The sequence below is a fragment of the Pelophylax lessonae genome, assembly GCF_965119305.1.
Source record: "Pelophylax lessonae genome assembly, chromosome: 2".
NCBI classification, from domain to species: Eukaryota; Metazoa; Chordata; class Amphibia; order Anura; family Ranidae; genus Pelophylax; species Pelophylax lessonae.
Genome location: NC_138769.1, coordinates 298,997,593 through 299,009,816, shown reverse-complemented (window position 1 = coordinate 299,009,816; position 12,224 = coordinate 298,997,593). Strand labels below are relative to the sequence as shown.

The following is a 12,224-nucleotide window of genomic DNA, read 5'->3' as shown; positions in this document are numbered from 1 at the left end:
TCTCTTGCATTACTGACAAATCAGCATGGATGTCGCACCACTTCCTTAAACTAAAATTGCTCTAAAACCAAGCTAATATTCCCCCCTGCCCTTACCCTCCTCCATGACTTTTACATCAGAATCAAAAATGCAACGATCAGTTCTCAGTCCCTTTTAAATTAATGAAACCACCAAGCTACTCATTCACTCCCTTATCTCTTGCTTTGACTACTGCGACTCCCAGGCCTACCTCTCCATAGGCTATCCCCTCTTCAGTCTATCATGAATGCTGCTGCCAGACTCATTTACCCCACCAACCACTCAGTGTCCACCACCCCTCTCTGCCAATCCCTGCACTGGCTTCCGATTTCCCAGCGTATTAAAATTCAAAATACTAACAACTTACAAAGCCTTTCACAACTCTGCCCCAAAGAAAATGAATAAGCCATAGCGCTGACTAGAACCCAACTGGGCCAGGAGAGTGGTAGGGAGCACCAGGTGAAGTGGATGCAGCTGCTTCCAGATTAGGTCTCGAGATCCTAATGCACATAAAAAAAAAAAAAAAAAAAAAAAAACACACACAACAAAACACACACACCATCTAAGTTGGTTTTTACAGTTCTGTCCCAAGCTACATCACCAACCTTGTCTCCAAATACCACCCAAACCATCCTCTCCACTCCTCTCAAGACCTCCTGCTCTCAAATTCCCATCTCCTCCTCCCATGCTGGTCTCCAGGACTTCTCCAGAGCCTCTCCCATCCTCTCTAATGTTCTACCCCAATCTGTCCAGAGCCTCTCCCATCCTCTCTAATGTTCTACCCCAATCTGTCCAGCTATCTCCTACTCTGGTTGCCTTTAGGTGATCCCTAAAAACTCATCTCTCAGGGAAGCCTCCAACTGAACCTTTATCATATCACTTCCATCAGCTCATTCCTCTCAGTTACCTTATAACCTCCATAACCTTTTGTACCTCTTGTCCCACCCTATTAAATTGTAAGCTCCTATGAGCAGGGCCCTCCTAGCCCTCTTGTATTTTATTGTATTGTAACTGCACTGTCTGCCTTTATATTGTAAAGTGCTGCTCAAACTGTTGGAACTATATATACCCTTTATAATAATAATTATGCATACAATTATACAACAGGTACAGATGTCCAACTATCTCATGTCACACCAATCATAAAAGATATTCACTCCACAATCACAGCAAAAAATGCACGCATGCATATATATATGTATATATATCGGTACAGTGAGCTACACTTAATGCGTATAAGAGCTGATATTCAGAAGTGCATACAGAAGTTCAGTACCCAGATTAGAGTAATGCAAAGGAGAGCTGAGCAGAACCCTGGTGAAAAGAGAGAGAAGGAGGAAAAGAAATAAAAAAAAAAAAAAAAAAAGTTTCAGGGATGCAAGAACCCCTTTTCTAAAGAGGTAGGTATTTAAAATGATTGAGACACTGGAGAGGTTTACGCACCCTAAATAATAAGGATTGGTTGCTGAATGGTATAGTAATAGTGGTGTGCAGACATTTATTGATAATTAAAAAATAAAATAAAATCAGCATTATCCAGAGCTCCTGATCTAAATGCTTGTTCCAGGTCAGTGACTCAATATTAAATCTATAATCCATTGAAATACCATTAAAAAGAGAAGTAATTAGAATTTGTAGATGAACAGATCAGCAAAGGGAGCCTTTGTATTTCATCCATGATAGATTTTAAAAGAGAAGTATTCGTTTTTCTTTTCAGAATCATACTTACCTATGCTACATCTGTCCCCCGCTGGCTCTAAGACTTAGAACCGAGCGATCCAACACTGATCAGTCAGTTCTCAGGGATTTGGGTATGTGGGTGGATCTGGACTTCATTGTCGCGATCTTGCCCAAGCATGGACTGGATCTGCAATGTCAGCCCGCTGTCTGCTGAAAACAGGTCACAGGAGCGCAAAAGGAAAGGAAAAAGCTTTGGCTATACTTCTCCCTTAAGCTTCTCTTTAATGCCAGGTAAAAAAAAAAATGTAAGCAAAAGGTAAAGGACTAGTCACCAGTATAGTCTGTGGTGATCTTCCCAATTAGCTACTCTTAGAGATGCACCGAAATTTCGGCCGTCGATAATGTCGGCCGAAAATTTGAGTATCCAATTTCGGCCGATAAGCGGTTAAGGATGCTGAAAATGTATGGCTGCTGATATCAGTTAAAAGTGAGTCCTTCACTTCCCTGTCATTTGCGGTTACGTGTGCTGACTGCTGCGATCCTATGCTGGTTACACCGGCGCTTCATTGTGAGCTACAGTGTTTGCAAGACGGCCAGCCAATTGGCACCTAGCAACCAGTGACATCTCGGGGGAGAGGGACTCGGAATGCACAGGATCTTATCCTCCTCCGCGCCTAATGCTGAATCGTTGCACCCACCTCCTCCCTTCATGTGCTGTTCGCTGTAGAAGAAGGTAATGGGTAAGGGTAAGGGTACAGATGTAGAATTACCCAGTGGAAAGCAAGTTTCAGAGGGCAGAAATGGGGGCATTAGCGATAGGGTGTGCGGAGCTCCTATACCCAGGGTGGGTACGGGGAAAAATCAAGAGAGCAGCCTAAAAACATCAAAAGAGGATAAATATAACCGATCAAAATTACGAGGTTTGTATACCAATGCCAGAAGCCTGGCCAACAAGATGGGAGAGCTGGAGCTGCTGATATTTGAGGAGGACTTAGATTTTGTGGGGATAACTGAGACTTGGTTTGACAGCTCTCATGACTGGATGGCGTCCATTCAGGGGTATTCCCTTTATCGCAGAGATAGAGAAAGTAAAAAAGGGGGAGGGGTATGTTTGTATATTAAGAACAGTATACAGGTAAATATGAGGGATGATATTAATAATGGAGCTATGGACGAGGCAGAATCCCTATGGGTAGAGCTTCAAAGGGAAGGCACGGCGGGGAAGGTAATATTGGGCGTATGCTATAGGCCCCCCAACCAGAGGGAGGAGGGTGAGGCGGACCTCATGTTACAGATAGGATTGGCAGCAAGGATGGGAAATGTCATTATAATGGGGGACTTTAATTATCCAGATATAGACTGGGCAGAAGGAACCGCACACTCAGCCAAGGCTCGGCAGTTCCTAAATGTTTTGCAGGACAATTTCATGGGTCAGATGGTGAATGCACCGACAAGAAGCAATGCGGTACTTGACCTACTGATTACCAACAATACAGACCTGATCACGGATATAGAAATACGGGACAACTTAGGGAACAGTGACCATAGGTCAATTGGTTTCAGTATTAATTACAGTAATAGGAAACACAAGGGTAATATAAGGACGCTGAATTTCACAAGAGCCAATTTCCCTAAACTGCGCTCGCTGCTAGAAAATATCAAATGGGATAGAACCCTGGGAACAAAGAACACGGAGGAAAAATGGGAGTGCTTCAAGAGCATACTTAACAAGGGAGTGGGCCAGTGCATTCCACAGGGAAATAAATTTAAAAGAGCAAAACTAAACCCTGGGTGGCTAAACTCCAACATTAAAATGTATATTAGAGCTAAAGAAAAGGCCTTCAAAAAATACAAGACTGAGGGGTCATTGGCAGCATTTAAGCACTACAAAGAGTGTAATAAGAAATGTAAAGATGAAATCAGGGCGGCTAAAATAGAACACGAGAGACATATAGCGGAGGAGAGCAAAAAGAACCCCAAGAAGTTCTTTAAGTATTTAAACAGTAAGAAAGCCAGGCCAGAGCACATTGGCCCCATAAAAGATGATAAAGGAAAAATGGCCACTGAGGACAGAGAAAAGGCGGAAGTGTTAAATAATTTCTTTTCTTCAGTCTTCACAAAGGAATCGGGGGGCTACACGAAACCCGCTTGTAAGGCCGAACTAAATAATACACCTCAGGAAGTGCCGCCATGGCTAACAGAGGATAGACTTAGAGCTAAACTAGAGAAACTTAACATAAATAAATCCCCGGGACCGGATGGCTTGCACCCGAGGGTTCTTAATGAGCTCAGCCAGGTGATTGCCAGACCATTATTCTTGATCTTTAAGGATAGTTTACAGACGGGTATGGTGCCAGCTGATTGGAAAAAAGCCAACGTGGTACCAATATTTAAAAAGGGGCCGAGATATATCCCGGGTAACTATAGGCCGGTCAGCCTAACATCAGTAGTCTGCAAAATTTTGGAGGGGATGATAAGGGACCACATACAAGACTTTAGTAATGAAAATGGTATTATAAGTAGAAATCAGCATGGATTCATGAAAAATCGTTCGTGCCAAACCAATCTGTTAACCTTCTACGATGAAGTGAGCTGCCACCTAGATAAAGGTAAGCCTGTGGATGTGGTGTATCTGGACTTCGCAAAGGCCTTTGACACCGTTCCTCACAAACGCTTACTGTACAAACTAAGGAAGGTAGGTATGGATCATAAGGTGAGTACCTGGATAGAGACCTGGCTCCAGGGGAGAGTCCAGAGGGTGGTGATTAATGGGGAGTACTCGGATTGGGCGGGTGTGGAAAGTGGGGTCCCCCAGGGTTCTGTCCTGGGACCAATCCTGTTTAATTTATTCATAAATGATCTAGAGGAGGGGATATCTAGTACAATCTCAGTATTTGCAGATGATACTAAATTAGGCATGCCAATATCTTCTATGCAGGATGTGGAAATCTTGCAAGCAGACCTGAACAAAATAACGGGGTGGGCAACCACATGGCAGATGAGGTTTAATGTAGAAAAATGTAAAGTAATGCACTTGGGTGCCAGAAACCAGAAAGCAAGCTATTCACTAGGGGGTGAACCTCTGGGTGAGTCTAGGATGGAAAAGGACTTGGGGGTACTGGTAGACAACAGGCTTGGCAGTGGCATGCAATGCCAAGCCGCCGCAAGCAAAGCCAACAGAATACTGGGATGTATAAAAAGGGGGATTCACTCCAGAAATAAAGAGATTATTCTCCCGCTCTACAAGACTCTGGTCCGGCCACATCTGGAGTATGCTGTCCAGTTCTGGGCACCGGTCCGCAGGAAGGATGTGCTGGAACTGGAGAAAGTCCAGAGGAGGGCAACAAAAATAATTAGGGGAATGGAGGACATCGGCTATGAGGAAAGACTACAAGCACTGAACCTATTCTCTCTGGAGAAGAGACGATTGAGGGGGGATATGATATCAATGTACAAATACTGTACTGGCGACCCTAGCATAAGGAACAAACTATTCAGAGAAAGGGAATACAATAAGACACGTGGCCACTCACTAAAACTTGAGGAAAGGCGGTTTAACCTTAAAGTGCGTAAGGGGTTCTTCACTGTAAGAGCGGTAAGGATGTGGAATTCTCTTCCACAAGCAGTCGTATCAGCGGGGAGCATAGATAGTTTCAAAAAACTATTAGATGTACACCTTAAAGACCACAACATACAGGGGTACACAATGTACGGTTAAAAGCAAACACACACGCATCATGGGTTGAACTGGATGGACTTGTGTCTTTTTTCAACCTCACTAACTATGTAACTATGTAACTATGTAACTATGTAATGTGGATGTCTGCTGCCGTATAAGCGTCTGTAGTTAGAACGGATCATAAATCACAGCCTAGAGTCAGTCTCTCTCTCGAAATGGAATGTTACGTTTTGACTGCAGAAACACTTTGTAACATTCTCTCTCTCTCTCTCGTTAAGTTTTGACTGCAGATACACATTGTATACACTTTGTAACATAAATCAAATCTGTGAAAAAGGCACTGTATGTTAAAGCTTTACTCCAACCAAACCTGACTTTCTGTCCTGGTGACATACACAGAGTCTTGTAGTGACATCACCGGGAGGCGGCACTTTTGAAAGGAAGGAAAGGAAGGACACGGGAGGAGAGGAGAGGTGCCGACAAGTAAGGACATTGCATCATTGAGGGGGGGGGGGGGGGGGCTGAGGCGAGGTTATCAATGGTATTTGTATTATGCAGCATGAGGGGGTTAATGTATGGTCACTGCTGGTCACTGATGCATTAGTGACCGACCAGTGGCAGTTAATTAACCCCTTTGTTATGCATTAGTGCAACCAGTATCAGTGCAACCAGTGTTAATTAACACTGATACTGGTTGCACTAATGCAGCACAAAGGGGTTAATTAACTGCCACTGGTCGGTCACTAATGCATCAGTGACCAGCAGTGGCAATACATTAACCCCCTCATGCTGCATAATACAAATATCATTGGTAATTAAATTAACCACTTGCCAACCCGTCACAGTACATATACTACATACTAGCTACAGGTGTACATCGCTGCCAGTTTCTGTCGTATGCCCCTGTTCTACCTATTTTAAAATCATTTGGGGGAAAAAAGTCATTTTCGGTTTTCGGCCAAGGGCATCCTGCATTTTCGGCCCAGAATTCTCATTTCGGTGCATCCCTAGTTACTCTGCCTTGTTCTGCATAGTGTCTCTGTGGGCAGGTGGCCATCTTTGCAGTGAAAGAGATTGGCTTCCTTATTTCAGAACTTCCAGTTGAGCAGCACACTAGTAATATCACCAAATCTCACTCCAAATCTTCTGAGACTAGCAGTCAGAGGAAGCATTACCTTAGATCTCACACTGCAGAGATGCCCTGCGTAGCTGAAATTGATAAACTTCAGCATAGAAAGTGTATGTGTACATGAAGATTCTCTCTCTGTATCTTACCTGCCACCAGACTCAATCTCCTTACATAGAGTATCATCCAGTTCCATCAGACAATAATCCCCGGAAGTGAAAGTATCACTGAACGCCAGGCACTGGGCGGTGCTCCTCAAATCCTCCACATTTAGCTTCGCTGTTTGCAGGGTAGCTTCCACTTCACCCTGAGACCGGCTCATTGTAGAAACTGTCCTTCTAGATCACACGCAAACCAGAAGGGCAGGGAGAATAATGGCTGCAACGATATAATGGACACTGGTCTACTAGGGTGAAAAAAATTAATCTGGGGATATGTACTATGCAGGATGCAAAGCTGCAATGAATAGTTAGTGGCAAAAGGATGCCCTTATCCAAGACCCACATCAAAATTAGCCATTATAAGTGTGACAGACCCAACCGAGACAGGGGCTTTTAGAGGGGACAGCAGGGTAGCCTCTTGCTTACGAACTACGAGCCAAGGCTTTTGAAGGAGCTGTGTGTCTGGGGAACCTTTGGAGTGGTTTTGCTTTGGATTCAGGTCCATGTCTCCCCAAAACACACAGACTCTGGGAACTGGATGCAGATTTGGGGCCCCTGTGTTTTGTTGGGGTATGGAATCAGCAGCCCCTCCTAGACTCAGACTAAGCAGAAGATTAAAATCATCTTAAAAACAATCTTATGCTGTTGTCTACTACTGCTGTGTGTAAATCTGTTTATTAAGGGGTCTCTCTCATTGTATAATTCCCCATTGTGTGCCTCTTAGTGTGAATCCCCATTGTTAATAGAGTTACCTATTGTTTCTGTCTGCTAGTATTGTGTCCACTTCACCTCGTTACCAAACTATTGTGGGATGTTTATGTTAGCCGTTTATTAGATGTACTGTTAGATACACTGGTGATATTACGGTTTAAAGTTTGCATTGTTTAGGATAATGTGATCAAACTTATGATTTTATGTGGTATATATTTGGTGTGAATTTACAATAAAGGGTCAGTTCCAATTTGCACCTAAGCTAGTGTTGTCTAGTACTTGGGTGCAATTCTCAGCTAGAAAACCTGGTTCCAGTTGGAGAAAGCTGTATCTTAGTAAAAGGCACCCACGCAGGGTGCCAGGCGGTCCGCCACAATGAGCACTATGAGGGACTCCAGCCACAACAAAATTGATACTATGGGGAATTTATCAACGCTGTAACAGCTATGGATGGCAACCAATCAGCTTAGATCTTTCACTTTCAAAGCTTAAAGTGTAAGGTCACCTTTAATAGAAAATCTGTAAGGTGACCTTACACTAGACCCCCTCCCCATCCCCACCGGTCCCGATGTACTGTAGTCCAGGGATCCTGCTCTGTCATACAGGAGCGTCGCTTTACCTGTCCGGGGGATTTAAAGATCACCGCAGCTTAATGTAGGTTCACACTGAGGCGGGTTTGAAACTCGCACAAATTCAAACCAGGATTTTCAGTCTGGCTTCAGGGGGGGCTATATCACAGACATCTGTGCAGGTTGCTGCACAGATTTATATTGAAATCGCCCCCCCCCCCAAAGTAGCATAAAGTAGTACAGAAACTACTTTTGGGAATCTGTGCAGAGCCGCAAAGTAAGCGTCGCACCGATTTGGACGGTGCCATTGCCAGCAATTGGCTTAGATTTGAAATGTCAAATCAGACTCCTTTCCATACCTCTCAGCATGTACAGACAAGAGGCATTCCAATTGATCAGCACCACCACATGGACGTCGCTGACCAATCAGAATCTGTCTAGCCCCTCCAGTCAGCACTGCAAGGAGAGGAGAAAATGCCAGAAGGATTTCAAATTCTCGGACCAGTGAAGCAGGTTTTTCGGTCCCTTACAAGGCAAGATCGTGGGACTACAGTATAGCCAGACTAGAGGGGATGGAATGGGGAGGGGGGATAAATGAGAAATAGAATCGGATTGGTTGCCATGCCCAGCTGCTCCAGATTCTGTCTGCATCAGTTTGGATAAATTCCCCCCCAAAGTGTATCTAAGCCCAAGAACAAAGGTTTTAGGCAAGTGTGAAGAAATGCTGTAAACCAAGAATGTTTGAAAAAAAAGCAGAGTTAGATTTACCAGTAACTCCTTTTCTGAGAGTATTCCAGGACAGCCCATGAGACCTAGGGCTCCTCCTAACAGAACAGGAAACACATTAACCCCACCAAATTAAAGACGGTCCTCCAGTCCTCACCCTTCAGTATTTCTCGAGAACCGTAGGACATTCCTGTAAAACATATGCATAATACAAGACATCACAGGGTGAGAATCCGGCTGTCCTGGAAGACTCTCAAAAAAGGAGTTACGTCCAAGTTGCTTTTCTCAAGTCGTCTTCCAGGACAGCCCATGAGACGATGAACCAGAACTTACCAGTCTAGGGAGGGACTACTGCCTGGAGAACCTTTTGACCAAAAGCCTGCCCCTGGGTAGAAAGGAGGTGCAGGCGATAATGTCTAATCTAACAAAGGTCGAAAAATTAGACCAGGTAGCTGCCTTACGTATTTGTTCTGGCGAGGCACCAGCCCTTTGAGCCCAGGATGTGGACAAAGCTCTTTAATGCACATAATGTTTAATGTGCTTTGACAAAAGGTGGAGCAACATTCCTAACTCTATAGACTTCAGAGATTGTCTGCTTTATCCACCTGGCTATGGTGGTTTTAGAGGCTTCATTACCCTTGTGTGTCCCTGAAAAAAGAACAAATAAGGTTTCAGACTCCCTAAAGGTCTTGGTAACCTCTAGGTAGGCAAGAAGAATCCTTCTGACATGCAAAAAAATTTACATTTTTCTTTTAAATTTTTTGGAAAATTACATAAGGTTGGTAGTACAATATCCTGTGATCTATGAAAGGAAGAGGCTACCTTAGGCAAAAACCCTGAATTGGTTTTTAACACTACCTTATCAAAAATTCTAATGAAAGGCTCCCTAATTGAGAGGGCCTGAAGTTCACTGACTCGACTGACGAGCTGATGTAATTGCAATCAGGAACGGAGTTTTCAGTGTAAGAAATTTTACTGGCAAATTATACAGAGGCTCAAAAGAAACAGTCACCAAGGCCCGAAGGACTAGAGATAGGCCCCAGGTAGGACTTGATTTAACCACTATTGGTTTTGTCCTGGCGATAACCCTAAAAACCTTGCTATAATGGGTTTCTCTAGAAGGGAGTACTGGAGAAAAACACCAATGGCTGCAGCCTGTACCTTTAAATTACTAAGGGATAGATCCTTGTCGGCACTCTCCTGAAAAAATTCCAAAATAGATGGGACGTCAGGTACTTTTTGATTCTACGATAACCAAGAGTTAAACTTCTTCCAAACGTTGCCGTATATAGCTCTAGTGGTAGGCTTTCTAGAACTAACTAGAATTTTCACAACTTTGTCTGAGAACCCCTGGGAGCTTAGTATCTGCTCTTCAGATACCAAGCTGTCAAGTTTAAGGATGCCACCCGAGGATGAGTTATCGGACCTTGAGTCAGAAGGTCCTCTCTTAAAAGGTAGAGCCATTGGAGGCTCCAAGGCTAGTGCCTGTAGGCATGGGAACCATGGCCTTTTTTGCCAAGAGGGGGCTACCAGAATCAAGTTGGTGTCCTCCAAGAGAAATTTCTGTTGGGCCTTCCGGGATTAACCACTTTCCCTTAGGTGGACGTCATATGACGTCCTGGGCTTTAAGTGGGGATATCTGAATTATGCCTCCAGCCGCAGGCATCATTCAGATATAATTTTTTTCCGCCGGCGATTCCCTTCACCATAAGAACAATCATAGCGGCTGAACAGCCGCTTGAGCATTCTTACAGGCGGCAGGGACACCGCCCTCTGGTGCTTCTTCCGGTTCTCCCGTGCTAACGGCGAGCCGGAGAAGGAATCGGCCGCCGGCAGAAGTGTACCATAGAGACTACGAGGACCAGATGGTCCATGGCAGTCTCTGACTGGCAGTTTCGAAACTGCACTGATCTCAGCATTCAGCTGAGATCGGGTTTTTTTGTTTTTTTTTCAGGCTTTCTAGCCTGTAGGAGAGATTTGAGGTCTTATTGACCCCAGATCTCCCCATAAAGTGGACCTGTCATTCACTATTCCTATTACAAGGGATGTTTACATTCCTTGTAATAGGAATAAAAGTGATCAAAAAAAAGAAAAAAAAAAAACATTTTTTTTTTTAAAAAAAAAGGGAAAGTGTAAAAATAATAGAAAAAAAAAGAAAAAAAAAATTGAAAGGCCCCCATCCCCGCGTGCTCGCAGGCAGAAGTGAACACATGCGTACGTCGTGGCCACATATGTAAACTGCATTCAATCCATACATGTGAGGTATCGCCGCGAACGTTCGAGTGAGAGCAACAATTCTAGCGCAAGAACTCCACTGTAACTCTAAACTGGTAACCTGTAAAAATGTTTAAAGCTTCGCCTATAGAGATTTTTAAGTATCGAAGTTTAGCGTCATTCCATGAGTGTGCACAATTTTAAAGCGTGACACGTTAGGTTTCCATTTACTTGGCGTAACAATTTTCGCTTTATACAAAAAAAATTGGGCTAATGCCCCATACACACGTGCAGATTATCTGCAGACTTTTGTCTTCAGATTTACCTTTTCTATGTAGTGCAAGGGCCTGCCGGATTGCATACAAATTGAAAGTGTTAAGGTTTGACCTCATATTATATGGTTTTGGTAAGTCTGCAGACAAAAGTCTGCAGATAATCTGCACGTGTGTATGGGGCATTAGTGTTTTGTTTAATTCACGAAAGTATTTTTTTTAAAAACGCGTTTGAAAAATTTCTGCGCAAATACCGTGTGACAAAACGTTGCAATGACCGCCATTTTATTCCCTAGGGTCTCTGCTAAAATTATATATGTGTATGTATGTATATGGGTTCCCAATAATTTTCTAGCAAAAAAAAAAAAGATGATTTTTACATGTAGGAGCGGTATGGAAGTGGTTAATCTGATAGGAGGGAAGGCATAACAGAGGTTGAACGGCCAGGGATTCGCAAAGGCGTTGATCCCTATAGACTGATCCCCTGGGTTCAGGGAAAATCATTTCTTTGTTTTGGTATTTGTTTGGGTTGAAAAGAGGTCCACCTATGGGAAACCCCACCTGGCAGAATTTCCACAAATATTTCTGGGTTGAGGGACCAATTGTCCCGACACAGCTGGTAGCGGCTGAGGTGAACTGCCAGACAATCCTGAGCCCCTTTCAGATGAATTGCTGAAATTGAGGCCAGATTCGTCTCAGCCCAAGATAAAATCCTTTAGGCTATGAACTGCAATGTTTGACTTCTTGTACCCCCGTTTGTTGAGGTACGCTACAGTTGTAATGTTGTCGGAGCGGATCTGCGGGGGGTGTCCTCTGACGTCTGCCTGAAAAACCTCTAAGGCTCTCTGTACTGCCAGGAGCTCTTTTTGATTAGGAGGAGGCTCCTGCTTCCAGCGGGGACCAGTCTCCCTGTGCTATTTTATCCTGAAGATGGTCTCCCCATCTGAAAGAGCTTGCATCCGTTGTTATTCTTTGTGATATCGGAATGACCCATTCCAACTGCTTTGTGAGGTGAAATGGCGACCACCACCACAGGCTTCTCTTTACCTTCAATTCCAAGGAACTTGG

The 12,224-nt window shown here is 43.9% G+C and overlaps 1 protein-coding gene across 1 annotated transcript in view; it reads right to left on the bottom strand.

Moving 5' to 3' along the window:
* DSCC1 (DNA replication and sister chromatid cohesion 1) overlaps nucleotides 1-12,224 on the bottom strand; it is a 73,863-nt gene that overhangs the window by 37,993 nt on the left and 23,646 nt on the right. Inside the window, exon 2 of the mRNA XM_082245338.1 lies at nucleotides 6,653-6,881. Coding sequence (XP_082101464.1) covers nucleotides 6,653-6,825 — 173 coding nt within the window. The 5' untranslated portion in view covers nucleotides 6,826-6,881. The remainder of the gene's footprint in view (nucleotides 1-6,652; nucleotides 6,882-12,224) is intronic.